The sequence below is a fragment of the Chenopodium album genome, chromosome 3 (assembly GCF_948465745.1).
Source record: "Chenopodium album chromosome 3, dcCheAlbu1.1, whole genome shotgun sequence".
NCBI classification, from domain to species: Eukaryota; Viridiplantae; Streptophyta; class Magnoliopsida; order Caryophyllales; family Amaranthaceae; genus Chenopodium; species Chenopodium album.
The window spans coordinates 17,059,781-17,077,866 of record NC_137836.1 but is presented as its reverse complement, the minus strand read 5'-3'; the positions used below and the strand labels follow the sequence as shown (position 1 = coordinate 17,077,866).

General features: G+C 33.7%; 1 protein-coding gene across 1 annotated transcript; it reads left to right on the top strand.

Moving 5' to 3' along the window:
* The first annotated feature begins 9,178 nt into the window (after window positions 1-9,178).
* On the top strand, window positions 9,179-17,653 carry LOC145623870 (uncharacterized). Its single transcript, XM_081676753.1, has 5 exons — window positions 9,179-9,477; window positions 13,532-13,632; window positions 14,938-15,054; window positions 15,162-15,263; window positions 17,311-17,653. The coding sequence occupies exons 1-5, from the start codon at window positions 9,246-9,248 to the stop codon at window positions 17,479-17,481; spliced, it is 723 nt and encodes a 240-aa protein (XP_081532879.1). The 5' UTR covers window positions 9,179-9,245; the 3' UTR covers window positions 17,482-17,653.
* Window positions 17,654-18,086: the final 433 nt, after the last annotated feature.

Genomic DNA, 18,086 nt, shown 5'->3' with positions numbered 1-18,086 from the left:
AGGGAACTAAGTATTATTATTTTTATGTTGGAGGATTAATATCCGACTTACCCCCCTAAAAAAACTGACATAAAAACGCGCACACAAGATTCTCTTAATCATGGTCAAAGTATGTGTATTGGTGTGTGCGTTGAGTGTAAGTGACATGCTTGGACTCTTGTGTAAGACCATGGGACTTAGTGCCTAAACTCGATTATTGATTCAATTAAATATTATTGACAATTAAATTAACCGAATTAAACAGAAAACTGATTAATTAGACCCTAGGTGATGACTCGACAAATAATCCGAACTGTCGGCCAGGCGACAGGACTGGCGTCACACTGTGGGGCTTGGCGCCAGACAACATAGCTGTCGTCAGACGCTACACACCATAGTGTGGCGCTACAGCTCAGACCTTGGCGCCAATAGTGGAGCTTCGGTCTGGGACTGTTTTCGGTGTTATTAGTCAACTGGGGTATGCCTAAAGTCGTACTAGGTCAATTCCGATTAAAATATTAGACTTTATTGACTCAAATTAAATAATTAATTAATTAATTAGGCAAAGTTCTTTAAGTCATTAATTTATTTATTCTCAACACAAGTCAACAAACGGTTAAGAGAAACATATATATGCACAACAAATGATGCACAATTAGTCAAGTAGGCACAATATGATGCAATGCGTTCGCAACCTAACCATGGCTCTAGTTCTCTAAAGTTCGGGATATGGTTTAGTCAAAGAGGGTCTATGGTTAATTGTCCGGATGCACCGCGCGGAAGCCTAACCGTGAAGGGTTGGCGCGAGTGGATGGGACACCGCAAGCTTTAGAAAAAACTCGCTTCCATGGTTTGGTGAATTCAACATCTCGGATGTACCCTTTGTTGCACGGAGCGTTCAATCGGGTAGATGGAGCATGAATTCCTAGAGGCTTATGTCCATATGTAGAACACGTATGGGTTTCAGAAAAGTGAGAAAAAATTCAATCAGGAAGTAGGATCGTGCAAACAATACAAAAAACCGGTCAAAATTAGAACGCATATTTCTGGCTCGGTATTGGGGGAAATTGGCGCCAGCAATCAGAGACTGGCGCCAGCTTTTAACTGTAGCGCCTGGCGTCAATACTGGCGTCTGGCGCTACGACTAAAATGCTGGCGCCAATGCTCTGGCCCCTGACGCTACTTCCCACATGCCTCAGCAGCTTTCTGTGCTCGATAAAATTTTCCAGTTTCGCGCGGTGTTATTTCGGTCCTAGTTGTGAAAGACATTCCTTAAATTTCCTACGTGTGAAATCCTATGTTTTTAACTCATTACGGATGGTCTTTCCAATGAGATCTTGTTTATGCATATGACAATAATGTTAATCAAAATTACACACATGAAATACTTAGAACTTTTCGAGTCTCATCCACTCATTCTAAATCATTGCCGAAACAAATTCAGGAATTAAAATAGAAATCCTCCCCAGTAGAGTCGCCAAAAATCTGTAGGGAATAAATTCAAGCCTTAATCCCACTAGCTTGAACCCCACTGTGATCATACACTAAAGTACGGTGGCGTCCAAAAGGGAAGAAGATAGAGCAAAAGAGTCGCCAACAAGTTTTTAAGGAACTTGTAAACCGTTCATAGGATGAAGGTTACACCCCTTAACGATCCAAGAGATCGTCAACTCCATAAGGTCATGAACCAAATAAGGGTTCGGGGATGATGGTACAAATCCAACCTAAAAGAGATTGAACCTGCCCTAATAATAGGCCTCTACTATATTCTACTCGTATTCATGTGCGCTTTCTGATTAACATGCAATCAATAGGATTAACCCTAAACCTGTTCAGTCTATGTTGGTTGAATATTAATGCACAAATAAACCATTATTGGCGATCACTTGAATTATAATCACAATTAACCCTAAACAAGATTATTAATTATCTTATTAAGCGTGATTACAAGTACCAAATTCCCTTTAAACATGCATAAAAGGCGTGATCAAGCAATAAAAATAAATATCATCAAGCAACATAACAAATAATAACGATGATAATAATAATAAACATGAACAATAATAATATCATCATAAATCATAATAATCATCATAATAATAATATTCATAATCATTATAACAATTATAATCATAATCATGTTCATGTTAATATTAAAGCATAATAAGATCCTAGGCATGATACTAACAAGATTAATAACAAATCCTAGCATATCACTAAGCAATAAAAATCAAATCTTTAACCCTAACATGATACTAACAATCATAAATATTAGGAAGAACATAGGAAGTATCGTAACAATCATATTTAATATTAAAATTACCCTAGACATGATACTAGGAATATCATAATAACAATGTAAACATGAATTCTACATCATAATATCAATTAAAACCATTAAAGCACTTACTTTGATGCCTCGTACCTCTTTCTAATAACAAAATACACACGTTAGTAACTTCAAGGAAAATAATAAACAAAACAATTAAATTAAATAATTGAAATAGAGATTTGGGACCAAACCCTTAGAAATTAAACCCTTTCACGTCTAGGGCGAAGGCAACTTCGAATATGGCTTGGTGTTTCTAGATCTTGCGAATGCGGAATTTTGTATAAAAACACAAAGTAAAAAAAAGAATGAAAGAAAGAGATGAATGAATTAGAGAATGCTAAAGAATTAATGATTGTTGATGAATGATGAGAATTGGTGAATGAATGGTGAGAATTGGTGAATGGTGAGAATTGGTGAATGTTGGGAATTGGTGAATGAAAACGGAGTTTTTAATACGATATTTATAGAGAAAATTAGCCAAAAAAGATAAATTAACAAAACAGAGTTTGACGCTCAGAAAACAGAGCTGGCGCCAACCCTAGCTAGCTGGCGCCAGGCACCAACACTAGCGCCAGGCGCCAATGGCTAGCGCCAGGCCTGGTTCCAGGCGCCAAGCTTGATTTTAACGCGTTTTCGAAAATCCGATAAGTTTACCGTACTGGAGGATAAAATAATATAATTTCTTCGAAAATGCTATTTGATTTTAATTAAATCTCTGAAAAGTCAACAAAAGTCAATTTATCAATGCTAATTGAATTAGGAATGAAAAGAACCTTCTAGAAGAATCTAGAAGACTAAAACCATTCCTAATTGCATTAGGAATGATAAATCATATTAGGCCCTCCCCTAGATCATTGGGCCGCATATAAAGCTCAAACTGGGCCCAGTTTGGTAAATTGGCCATAACTTCCTCAATATTCATCGGAATTGGGCTTATAATATATCGTTGGAAAGGTCTTTGCAAGCCCCATCCAACTACACTACTATTGGACCCATATCATGGACCAACCAAACTTGATTGGCTGTTTTCTTAAAATAAAGTTTTCAAAAACAGAGAGAAAAGAAAAGAAAATAAAACTTTCCGCAACACTAGACCTTCCACACTTTCGCTTCATTCGATTATGATTCGACGCGAAAGGTACTCATCACTGGGTTTGGTTTTGGGGAGACACAAATGGGTGTCTACAAGGGGTTACTTGGCCGGTATCATAGGGGTTACTTTGTCAGTGTAATAGTGGTTATTTGGTCACTGTTTTAAGGGTTACTCGACCAATATTACAGGGCTACTCGATTAATATTATAGGGGTTACTTTGTTTATTTTACAAGCGACAACATGGTGTGGCCAAATGCATACAAAACGAGTTGTTATAGATTTAAATCTTTTTGTACATGCATGTCACGTTGTATGACTTTTTATTTATTAATCAATCAACTTCTTAGCTCCAATAGCAAGTTAATGGTCAAATTAGTTTTTCATGCCACATAAGTTTTTAAGCTAATTGTCATTTTAACTCTAATGACTAGCTAATAGTTTACTATTTAAATGGACCACACCTCCTTAATTTACGTTGATAAATTTTATTTTATTTATTCTATTTTTTTTTTCAATGACAAGCTACAATGCTTTGCAACTTGCTTTTCCACATCAATTTTTAAGCTACAACACTTTTTAGTAACAAAGTATTCAAATGGTAAGCTACACATCTTGTAATTTGCAAAAAATTAAATATAAAAAATAAATAAATAGTTATACACATGTTACAATATGAGTGGAGTTTATTTGTCTTTTTTTCAATGCAAGCATGTAGCTTGTTTGGGCTATAGTAGCTAACATGTTGCTCAATTTTTTGTTCTCAAATGGTAAGTGTAACACCCCAATAATTCTCTATTTAAACCTATGAGGACCCTGAACAATATTCAAGAGAATTACTAGCGTGCTACCGCCACGTGTTCAAACGTTAAGGCTTTATAAAAAAATAGTAGTGGAAAAACTAACTCAGTTATAAATAAGTTTCAAAACCAATAACCAAAACCAAATTAAATGCTACAAGTTGGAACCATTAAGGCCCTTATTCAAAACCCCACAAAAGTAGTAAATAAATAAAACCAGTGTTTAAATAAATTCAAACTTATGAAAAGAAATAAACTGCGAACAATAACCAATTCTCCACTCAAAATCCCATACCTTGATGCAAGTCCAAACTATGTAAACACCTGTGATGAGTTTGCTCCCCAATATTACAAGTGTAAAGATTGGATCATTACAGGGTCATTGAAAGGTGAAGGCCATGACCAAAGAAAGACACACAAAGCACACAATCAACAAAGCTGAGTACATACAAGCTGTAAACATAAAAGAAATCCCTAACATGCTACTAATAATCAATCATCACGCATCATTAGATTATAGACTCAACACATGACTCAACTATTTATATTACTAAGACTCCATTAATTAATAATAGGTAAATCATTATTTTTATTCACTGGATTTCGCAATAGACAAGGTTGTCCAACCCATGCTCCATTTGGAACATCAATAAAAGAAAAACCCCATGCCTCCTTTCGGGAACATCAATAAACATCCAACGAGCACAGGCGTGACTCCATGACCGAAGTTAGTATGAGATCTCACCTAACTCCTAGTTTTGAAAAATATTTGAAATAAGAGACTCGTAGATCAGACGGCCTCGAGAAAAGTAACCGGCTAATACCCCGTGCACCCCAACCCCTGATTGTCATTACTCCAGAAGTGCACCAATCTAGAGTTTTATTGCTCATCCATTTTGCACTTTACGTGATTTACAAGTTTAGAATTGGTGATAACTCATATGCAAAACAGTATAATCAATCAAATATCACATCATTCCAAGCAATCCAAAGTTCCAATTCAATTCTTGATTTATTAGTGGCAAACAATATTTAGTATTGAATCCTTTAACTACCTCGGTGTATAAACACCTTAAGTGCACAGGGCACTTCAATTCCTGAACCTCGTCTTAAAAGACTTTAATGAACTTCCTCTACTTAAATCATAATTAATTCATGAAAGAGTATTAAAAATTAACCTCATGGAACGATTATCAAAATTAATTCCACTTATAGACAACCAAGAATCCATAACCTTTAATTAATCATAACATATCCAATTGATAAGACAATCACTTATACATCACCCACAACCATAGTCATATACTTATATCTCAAACATGCCTCATACACAATATACCGAAATCACAAAATGTATAACCAAACAATTTAGCCAAGTCTTCTCTATACATGATACTAAGTTCTCGATACATCCCTAAACATGCATCTAAAGGCAAGGTTTCTTAACTCGTACATACCTTGAATAAACAAATTGGTATGCCACTTTACTATCTAGAAATCACCTTCAATAAATTCCTCTCCTAAACCAAACAATAACATCTCAATCAATACCCAATCAATCAAATTTACATCAATACTAACTTACTTTAAAACCTTCAAAATCCAAATCAAACAACACTTTAAAACCTTTCCTTTAGTTAAAATTAAAGGTTTATATAGTTCTTTAAATTTTCTTCATAAAAACCTTAAAATACACTCTTATACATGAAATTACAGCAAGTTTAAAGTTTAACAAAAATCTGAAAATTATTTAAAAACCCCTAATAATCTCCCTTTTTAATGGGTGATTAAACCCTCTTTATAAAACATCAAAAGTAGTACTTAAAAACTATTTCCAGCACTTAAAACTTCAATAAAAACATATATTTATGCTTAATTAACTTTAAACATAATTAATTTTATTAATCAAACTCAAGGATAATATTTTAAGTATAAAAAAAACTTCCTGAAAATAATAAACTGCCCGAAAATCATATTTAGAGGCTGAATTTGGCCATGAGAGGGTGGTACTCACTACCAAAGGTAGTGAGTGTTACTAAAAACGTTGTTTCTACATGGAAAACTGTACTTTTTTTTATTTTTTATTTATCAAAATAGGATGAGTTAAGAACCTGACCGGGATTAAAACGGGATTAATATTAACGAACGAAATCTAAAAATTAAAACACGAATTTACATGTTCAAAATAATCTAAAATTAAGTTAAACTAATCATTAGTTATAATCACCAAAATTTCAAAATATCATTACTATAAAAGCCTAAATCAATTGTTCATAAAAACCCTAAAATCATGATTTTCAATAATTAAAACCCTAGGTTATAAAATTTACAAAATATGAAAATTATGACATTTATAAAATTTGAAATTATCAAATTTAATCATCAAAATACAATTTAATACTAATTAAATTAATTTCAAACAATAAAATCAAAACCCATAAATCAATAATTATAATTATACAAATTAATAAAACAAAGGAGAAAATAAGACTAACCTTTTAGTGTGGGAAAATTTTGGGGATTAATGGGGTATTTATAGGGGAGAATGTTGTAGGGTAAATAGAAAGATTGGGCCTCATATAATTAATGGGCCAAATGATTGAAATGGACTAAGCTTTAGTTGTATTGAAATAAATTATAGAATGAAGGTTCATAAAATGATTTGTACCAAAATAATTTTTGACCCTAATTAATAATTTGAATATTTTGAAATTAAATTACGGAAAAATACAAAACAATATTATAAATAAAATTAAATTTCATTTATAACATATTTAAAAATGCGGGGGATTACAATAAGTATGTAGCTAGATATATTTTATTTTAATTGCAAGCAAGTCTTTACAATTAAACCATTGAATATGCTCTTAGCTTGAGGCCAAGCTACTTGCATTTCTTAGCTCCAATACTCAAGCTAGTAGCTAGAGACTTTTGAAAATTGCAAGCAATCCAAGTCTCTTGCTACAACCATTTGATTTTCTCTTACTTGCAATATTAAATAATCAATCCCTAGCTACTAGCTTAACCATTGGAGCTAAAAAATACAATTAGCTTGACCAAGCAAATTAGCTTGTCCAAGCTATTTGCTTGAGAAAAAAGTTTCCAATTTTTTTGGAGATTAATATATTAAAATAATTAAATTTGTAAGGTTAATTGAGATGGTCAAGCCTATTTAATAAGCAAACTAATAGCTAAATATTGGGACACAAAATAACTACAAAGAGAGTTAGCTTGAAATCATAAATGACATTACAACCTAATTTAACAATTAGCTTACTATTAGAATTGCTCAATGAGTCAATTAGGCCCCGTTCTTTTGAGTTTTTGGGCTAAGCAGAGTAGAGTAGGGGTCAGCAGAGCAGAGCAGATTAAATTTCAGCAGAGTAGATTTCAGGATAGCAAAGCAGAGCAAAAACGAGCCGAGCAGAGCAGATTTCAACATCATCATCATCATCATCATCATCATCATTATTATTAAACTATTATTATTATTATTATTATTGGTATTGTTATTGTTATTAATAATAATATTATTATTTTATTTTTATTATTATTATTATTATTATTATTATTATTATTATTATTATTATTATTATTATTATTATTATTATTATTAAGTGCATATACCATTGATTTAGGTGAGTGAAAACATAAATAAATGTGTACCATATTTAACATATGTTGATAGTCGAAAGATAAAAGACAACGGTATATTTATATTTATTTCACAAAAATTTTAAAATAAAATGATTTAATGAGTAATGATAATTTCACTTATAAGTATGTCTTAATCATATATATTTTTTTTTTGAAGCAATGTCTTAATCATATATTGTTAACCCTCAAAATAATAATGATATACAAAGTACTACTTGAAACAACCTTTTTTTTTTTTTTTTTAATTCTTAAATTGTGTGAAAAGATTTGAAAAATAATTCAGCTCAATGAACTAACAATCAATACCCACATAAAATGTTTCTACACATTGTGATATTTTTTTTTTTTTGAAGGAATTTACACATTGTGATTCTAATATCAAATGTTTATAACAAGAAATTGTTATTAATTGTTATTATTGTTATTTACTTTTTTTAAAAGAATTGTTATAAAATGTTTCTACACATTGTGATTCTTTCCTTTCTATCATTGGCGGTGCGGGGTTTTTTTTGTTTTCATGGTTGGAGTCAACGCCAGAGTTTTGGGTCGATGCCGGAAAATAGACTCTAGTGGCGTTTAACAACAATTTTTTTGAAAATGGGTGATCCTAGACAACAAATTTTTTTGGGTGATTTTTAACAAAAAAAAGTGTTTTTAAAGGGTGGTTTCTGACAAAATTTCCTAATAATAATAACAATAACAACAACAACATTAATAATAATAACATTAATGTATTAATAATAATGTTGAAAACTGCTCTGCTCGGCTCTGCTCTGCTATCCTGAAATATGTTCTGCTCTGCTCTGCTAAAATTTAATCTGCCCTGCTCTGCCAGAAGCTCAAAAGAACATGGCCTAAAGGTCTGATCTCATACGCTAAAATTCAGTTCAGTTCAGTACAATTCAGTTCAGCTCAGCTCCTAATTTCCTTCTCTTATAAAATATTCAGCCCAATTCAGTTCAGTTCAGCTCAGCTCAGTTCAGTTCATTTTAGCTGAGTTCAGTCAATGAGAACAGACCCTAAGTCCCTAGCTACAAATCAATTGAAGTTGCTCTAAGTCGAGTCTAATGTGAATCTTATCTTTGACCATTTAGGGCCTGTTCATATTTACTTATTTTCAGTTCAGTTCAGTTCAGCTCCAATCAGTTTAGTTCAGCTCAGCTCAGTAAATATGAACAGGCCCTTAGTTACTCTCCATCTGGTCCCACGTGTGCCCTTTCCCTCCTCCCTCCTGCTTGTGTGGCGTCCATCGTCCTCCATATCCAGCCAAATTAGATACCACATTCTCCATTTTTTTTTTTTTTTTTTTTTTTTTTTAATATCTTCTTTCTTAAACTTCATCTCTAAATTCCTTTCTTCTTCTCAATTTTCTCTCTCCATTCTCCAATGGCGGAAACTTCTGCACTTGGTTCTTCATTACTAACCATTTCTCGAAGCTTCCGTCAATTCTCTCCTTCCCTCTCTTCTAACATCCATCATCAACCTTTCTCCTTCTTTATTCCACCTCTTATTTCCTCTCGATTTTTCCGATTGACAGCTAAAGCTTCTTCTGATGATCCTTTTGACTTTGATTATGGATCGTATCCGTGGGACCCTCAATCCATTGATTCTAATTCTGGTAAATCAGTTATTCACTGTTCATTTGCCTCATTTTTTGAAGTTTATTAATAATCATATGATTCAATTTATTTCTGCTTTTGATTATCCGAATTCAGGGAATTTAATGGCATTCCTTTGATTCTACAATTTTGATGGTATTTGATTTTTGAATATAAGTTAGACATTTGTTTAAATTTGGATTAATGATATTTGGGTGTCTGCAATATCAGGGTTCTAAGTTTTATTGCTATGATTTTGCTAGAGTTTTGAGTTACTTCAGTGTTTAAGCTGGTTGGCAGATGTTATGGACTTAAAAGTTTTGAGTGCATAATGCAAAGGGTAGGTTCAATGTAAGGATGTAATTGAGCTGTTCATGTGATCTATGTATCATCTAACTCATTTTCGGCTTTCTAGGCTTGTTTAGCTTTATCCAGCTTTAGCGAAAGCTTGATCTTTCTATTGAGTTATAGGACTTGTTTAAGTTGGCAAGTTGGAAATTTAAGTTTAAAGGTTGAGCTTGAAGCTCGCTTGTCTATGCATTAATCACTTGAACTCATATGAGGTTACTTTGCAACTTAAAAAACTTACTTTATTTGATGTGTTAGCATGTAAATTTGTAAACAATGGGATTTCAAAAAGAATAACATAAAGTCCTTGATGTTTCTGTGCTTCCTAGCTTTCCCAGCTATGCGTCAGATATGTCCAAGGGGTACAATGGACATGAATTAGATTAAACAGCACTCCAACGGTTATAGTTGGAATTTTGCTTGCAATTATTAAAAGTTAGCTACTAGCTTAACCATTGGAGTTAAAAACGAAAATTAGCTTGGGCAAGCTAATTTGCTTGACAAAAGGATGGAGAATGCTAGCCAACTATTTATTGACACGTGGAAAATAATTTAATAGCAAGCTAGTGGCTTGGGGTACAAATCAAATAAAGAGTTAATTAGCTATAAATGTTATGTGGCAAGGCAAGCTAATTCGACAATTAGCTTGCCATAAGAGATGCTCTTCTTAAAGTTGTGATGGGTTTTAGGTTTTGCTATAAAATATATTAGAGGAATTAACTTGGACAATTTTAAAAGTTGTGGCAGCTTTGAATGGTTTTTTGGACGAACTTAGTTAAATGTGTATGAGTTTGTGAAGTCAAATGAATGATCAGTGGGCTGATTAAGATATAGGTCATTGGATAAACAAGCTATAAAAGCGGTACAGGTTGGGTCATTTGTTGGAAAGTTGAACATCAATGATCGTTGGATGTGGTCTAGTACATTAGTAAGGAACATATATTTGTTTGTTTTTTGGTGCAAAGGTATAAATATACATTTAGTCGTCTTACAACTTTTTTGGTAATTTCGGTAATGGAATTGAAAGGAATAGAAGGGAAGGGAAAAGATGAATATGAGATCTAGAGTAATTATATCGTCTAGTGTTTGGTGTTATGGAGCCATTGAAAAGAATCCAATGTGCTGTTAGTTAGTCATTGATACAAAGGAAAGCGAAAAAATTGGCAACCTTTTAAATTCTATTCTATTTATTTCTTTTCCCTACTAAAATTCCTTTATGATTATTACTACCAAACATTAGAAACCCATGTAAGTCCTTTTCATTCTTTTTCATTTATAAATCCTCTATATAGTGCCTAGCAATATAAATTGAAGTTCTCTTGCGTTGCACTTTCATAGCAAGCTGGACTAACGTACAATTGATAATGACATATCAAGTCTCGAAGCCCTCGATTATGAGAGGCTTCTCATAGACATTGTGTCCTCACCTCTTTTGTACTTGCCTTACTCTTCATAAAAATATGAAATACGTAGTTATCTTGTGGAGTGACTGAATGTTACAATGATTGTAATGTTCATAAGCCATGACACTGGATGGCTTTTTCCACTTTGGATTATAGATGTATGTTTAAGTTTCCCAACTTATACTTCCTCTGTGTCTCAATTCATGCAACAAGTTGACTTCTAATTGAGTTTGTAAAAAACTCAACTTGTTGAATGTATTAAGAAATAGAGGATGTATTATGTTGTAATAATTTTGTAAGGATTTAGGTAAAGTTAGATAATAATTTTGTAGGGACTTTAGGTTAAGTTAGATGTCAATCTACTTACATTGTTAAAGTTTTCCTCTTGATAGGAAATTAGATGAGCTTCCTTCATTGTTTGATGTTTGGATTATCAATTAGCTACCAGCCTACCATGGTGATATCTAGAGTGTGCTGTCACAAAACAAAGTTGAAGAGTGCATCATCTATAAAAATACTACTATTTCTAATTTTTTCTTACTTTTTTCTTTCTTTTTGTAAGTGCCCTAGTGAAATTTTGCTGGTGGATAAGCATTAACATGGACATTGACATGAGACTTCCCTCACAAAATTGCACTATAAATCCATAAATATTACCTTGATTTTTACTCTCTACCAAATGGGATGTAAAGGACATTATACACACACACACACACACACATGTATATTTGTCAGCATTTAAGTCAGAACCTCAACCACCACCTCTCTCCTCTGACGTATTACTGTCATCAGTCTCATGGCTATCGTTACCACTTCTTCCAATTGCTCCAAAAAAAAAAAAAAAAAAAAAAAAAAGAAAAGAAAAGAAAAAAAAGAAGAAGAAGAAGAATGCAGCTACCACCAAGGGCTCCAAGGCTTTGTCTTTGAGGACATCAGTGTTGAATTTGACACCAAATGTTCAAAATCCCCAAGTTTTGGACTTTTGGTCTTAGTCAGAAATACTCATTATTTTTTGTGTCTATTTCTTAAATTATGGTGGATGGTTTTGGAGAATTATGAATATTGATGTTAGCTTTTTGTCAACAGTTTGCAGTGGTGTTACATGATTATGGATCAGGTGATGATGGTTTGTTTATATGATTCTGGGATGATAAACCAGTTGAGGTTGGCAGGAATGGTGACAGCATTAATGTAAGTGGCGAGGAAGCTAAATTAAAAAAAAAAAAATCAAAGAAGAAAAAAGAGGGAGAGGCCAAGAATACCTTCAAGATTACATTAAAAAAATTATAATAAATGAACATTATCTAGGTAGATGTTGGCATGTTTTTCTAGAAATGGAGAGGATGGAGAGGGTTTGGCTGGGTTTGTGGCTTGGTAGTGGGAACTGGGAAGGGATTGGGGTGGGTTGGGGAGGGGATGGGAGGGGGAGAGGTGATTTAACTGGTTTAACTGGTGGTTATTTAAAAAAAGGCTTAATTTAAGAAGGTAGACCAAATAGTTGGAAATATAAAGTTACTCAATAGTTGTAATTAGTTTGAAAATACCGCTTATAGCTGGGATCGTTCTTTTTTAGCTACATGTCAGAGACGACAACTATGTTAATATAATTGTGTTTATTGAATGTGAAAATGCTTATTATTATTTTGTTTATTGAATGTGAAAATGTTTTTTCTTCATTTTCATCTTCTTTATCAAGTAAATTGTGGTCTCAGATATCAAAATCAGAATGTTGTGACAGATGTAAAACAATTTTTGTTTTTTCTTACTAGTCAAGCAGGAGAAATGGTGTTCTATAGCTTTTTTTTAATTATAATCTCAGAATAGGAGCCCTTCAAACAGAGCTGTTATATAAGATGAATTTTGGAGGTTTATGCTGTAGCGTGTTGATGGGGAAATGATGGTGTATCATCTTTCATACTACAGATGAACTGATTTATAGTTCAGAACAATTACCCTTATTTACTGGGGGGTGTGGTGTTTTATAGACTGGGAATAATTCTTTGATTGTCTTTTATGTAGAAGGATATGTCTCATAATCATCTGCAAATTGGATGATTATCCTTTTTTTTTCTTCTGATACAAAGTAGTTTCCTTCAGCTTTGCATACTTGCTTTTATGTGTGATGTTACTTGTCCTGAGCAGTCTGATGGACATCCTTTTAAGTTTTAACCATGTTCCCAAGTTGGAATATTGCACTTTCGGTTCAATCTTGCATTATAAGTACTATTGTGTTTTAGTCTAATGCTTTATTGCCAGAAATAGGTCAGATATAAGATCTTCTGAAACTTTCCAAACTTTTGTTGAAATTTGAGTTGCTGTATAGGTATTCAGTGGGTTCGTGAGGACACAATCACAATGTTCACTGCAGATGGGCTCATACAACTTGGAGGTTCTTTGGTTCCTCGGCGTATTTCTCCATTAGAGGTATGCCTTGATTTGGAAAAGACTTACTCTATTTCCTAATTTTGGTTTAAAAGATGCATTTAGTCATTGACTTAGGTAGCAAGAGGATCATTTTATTATGAGCTTAATACAGAGTAAGAAATTGACTTGTGGTTCGGTTGGAATATGTTGGGCTTTATGCTTATGCTTACAAACCTTATTTAATGATTTTTTTATCATTATGTTTGATGGTTTTTTTATGCTTGAAACTTTCTTAAATACAAGTTTGGTGTGTGCGTGTGTGAACTATATGTTTAATGAGATATGCATGTAATACTTCCACTTCTCTCACTCTATTGTTTTCCCTTTGGGTATTAATTAATTACGACGATTTTTGGAACTTACCATTAATTAGTCAGAGTTGTCTATACTCTATATATTACGAAGTATATACTTGTATAACATAATCTGATTATGATAAAATTTATTTTACTTTTACCATGAAATGTGACTTGAAAATTTAAATAGATGATTTATATTTATCTTTTATAGTTCTTATGGTTTTTTTTCATTATATACTCATTACTAAAAAAAAAAAAAAGAAATGTAAAGGTTGCTTTTGTCACAAAAGACCAAAGATGTGAGGATGCAGAATTAAAATGTTCAACTGAAGTATCCAAATATACTTTCTTTGTTTCACTATGATTGTCATTTAATCCTTCCTGGGATGTTTCAATATGATTATGCTCTTGTTGATCAGTTTTGTTCAAGTGCCCTCAAATTTGACTTGGTTCGTATGCCAATTCAAAAGTTTGCCCTATATTTTTATTTAGTATCATCAACACGTATAAATCATAAAAAGTTGATATTCAAAAACTACACATTGAAATTTACAAGTCACCAAAATTGGTCAAAGTGGAGTGTGTGAATATTGCAAAAAGTCGAGCAACAGAGGGAGTACTAGCAAAGGTGGCATTTGGTGGCATGCATGTATGATGGCTCAATTTGCTGCTTCAATTGTAAGGGTTGCCGGTTGCCCACTCTTAGGGCTTGACCTGCTTGTCATTCATAATAGCCTTGTGCTAGCCAGACTTGTGAGAGAGCCTCTTTTTCAGACATACTAAAATCTATGCCTTACTAACCAAACTTAAGTCAGTGTTCTAAATCAATACAAATTTGGACTCGTCGTGGCATTTACCTCTGGCCATTGCTATTGAAATTTGCTATTTGCTGGCTTGCTGCATTCATGATGTGCTGATTACCATTTATTGATGTCTTCTTTCAGTTCAATGTTTTATTTTTAGTTATTACTTGTTAAGCTGCCAAAATTGGGGTTTCATAATGCAGAAGAGGCAGGGTAAGGTGAAAGTTCCTCCGAGGTATCAGCGGTTTCAGGAGAGCGATTATATGGATCCAAACCAAAGCCTTTGTCTGGGTGCACTTTTTGATATTGCAGCAACAAATGTGAGGAATGTAGATAGCTACAATTAGTTGTTGAACCAGACCTATTGTTTATGTTTTAATGCGATTTTGTTGTACTTTAATGAAGCTTTTGTAATTAAATTTGTCAGGGGCTTGATACGGGTAGAAGGCTTTGCATCGTCGGCTTTTGTCGTTCAATTGAGATGCTTAGTGATGTTGTTGAGGACAGTGTCCTGGAGCAAGGTGGAGAGGTTTGTACCAGTAAACCTGATCTATTAATTTTTAATTTAGCTGCGCTGAATTCAAAGAAAGTTTCATGTTGTAACATTTTGATGCACATGTTTAATCTATGAACATCTTCTTTTTATGGTGTGAATTCGTGACTGTTTAATATGTTTACAAAGACTTCCTCATCAGAAGATCCAAAAATAAAGGGGGTAATGTTCCCAAGTAGATTTTAGACATAACAAATTTCATGTACTAAGCTTTAAGCTTAAGTATATCTTATTTGAAATTACTTCATGACTTTGAACTTGTTATTTCCTCATTGAAAAGCTCATTTTCCAGATAGAAACAAGCATAAAATCTAACGTGAAAAATAGGTCTTTTTGGATGTAGATCTTTTGAGCTACAAACTACTTCCTCCAATTTTCCTTTGATTTAATTTAGATGCAACACTTAGCCTTTTGCACTATTTTTTATAATTTACTTTGACAATCCTAGGTAATTTATACTTCGTATTTAAGAAAAAAAAATTGTCTTGCGGGATCTTGTTATATTCGTGAAAGTGCATTTTCAAAATTGCAACTTAGTACTCTTTCCATTACGGATTAATTGCAATTGTAGGCATTACAAAGAGTTTTTGGAAAATTAAAGGGCGGAGACCAAAGCGTGAATGTAATATTAATAATATATAGCATAGTTACTGGGAATAAGTTTAAGGAAAATTTGTAATTATTAATCCCAACTTTGGGCGATTTCTTTTCATTAATCCCAACTATCGATTATTTTTAAATAATCCCAACTTTGGGGGACGTCTTCTTTTATCAGGCCAAAGCCGGTCAACGAAAGTCAATCACCTGTTATACCAGGTTATTGGACACGTGTCAACACTTAATTTGTCAAAAAAAAAAAAAATCAAAGTTTAAAAAAATAATCAAAAAATGAAAAAAAAAAAAAAAACGTCCCTTCCCACACAGCCCCACCACCTTCATCCAACGCAGCCCCACCACCTCCTCCCTAGCAGCCACCCAAAACCACCATCACTCTCCCGAACCCCACCGAAAACCACCGAAACCCAGCCGAAAACCACCAAACCCCACCGAAAACCACCGAAAGCCCCCACGCAACCACTGAAAAGCCCAAGTTCATAGCCCATGAAACCCCAAAACCCAGCCACCGAAAACAAGAAACAGAGGGAGGGGGAATCAGCGGCGAAAACGAGAAACAGAGGGAGGGGGAGGGGGAATCAGCGGCGAAAGGGGGAGGGGGAATCCGCGGCGAAAGGGGGTCGAGGTTTGCGCGAGTTGGTTATAATAGGGGTCGGGGAATCGCGCTACTGGTGGTAATGGGGGTCGACGTTCGCGCGAGATGGTGGTTGTAGGGGTTGCGATTGGTGCGGGTGGTGGTTTTGGGTGGTTGTTGCGATTCCGGTGGGTGGTTGAGGGGTATTGGCTGGTGGCCGTGGTGGGTGGTTAAGGGGTATTGGCTGGGTTTTTTTTTTTTTTTTTTTTTTTTCTTTTTTTAATTTTTTTTTTTTGTTTTAAATTTCTAATTAAAATAACCTGTTAAACAGGTCACCGGTCATATTTGACCTGATAAAAGAAGACGTCCCCCAAAGTTGGGATTATTTAAAAATAATCGAAAGTTGGGATTAATGAAAACAAATCGCCCAAAGTTGGGATTAATAATTACAAATTTTCCTAAGTTTAATTGTTAGTGGGTAAAAAAAAAAATTATAGTGCAGCTAGGGTTAGTAAGGGATATAATACTTTGTAAATAATATTGGGTCCTTAACAAGTAAGGATATGTTGCAATTAATTAGAAACGGATGAAAAAGAAAGGTGTTTTAATTAATACGTGATGAATAGAGTATGATTTTTGTTCATTGATGATTAAAATTATAACAATTGAATTCATGCATTGAGAATGTTAGTAAAGAATTGTTGCAAATAAATAAGAAATGAAGGAAGTATATATTTTCCTTAATAGGAAATGGAATATAGCAAATTACTTCCATGTAGATGCATCCTGTGCTTTTAAAAATTCATATGTATGCTGAAGAACTGGATGGTGCAGGTTGTTGTCGCTGAGAAAGGAACGAAGGGTGGATTACAGGAGAAGCTGAGTATGACTGTTGCGGTGCCACTACTTTGGGGTATTCCTCCTGCTTCCGATACACTTCATCTTGCTGTCAGAAGTGGTGGAGGGATAGTGCAGAAGGTATTTTGGCAGTGGCACTACATGTAAATAAACTGCTGACTTAGTTTGTCTAACGCATCTATTCATCTATTGTGAATTCTGTACATAAGCTTAGAATCTATATATTTCTGAAACTGTACATTTGTGTAATCTTTACAATCTAACACTTGACAATTATATTCCTCAATTCCTCATTAATGGACTTGAATTTCTTGTTTAAGATTTACGAACTGTTTATTTGCCTTTCATAAGCTTAATACGTTTGCTAACTAACATGCTTTGAAGTTTGCTAACAAACTCTCTTACCATTCCCTGACTTTGGGCTTTTTCATTTCGTTAGTCTGTTTACAGTTATTAAGAGGGTTGTCAGTATCAAAATGTCCAGAATGAGTTTATTGTCTCCCTAAATCAGTCTTTTTTCGTGTTCTTGTAAAGCTGGCTGTTTAATGTTCTGTTATAGATCTCAGTTACAAGCTGAGCCATTCTCTCTCAGACTCTCAGATTTTATTCTGTTTTAGAATGATTTCTTATGTGCCTGGACCTGTTTATCTTGGGCTATGTTATACTTCCTGCATAATTTTTTAGATGATATATTTTGATTTGTGATACTATTCACAAACTCTTAACTATTGTGATTTCTATTTAAGATAAAG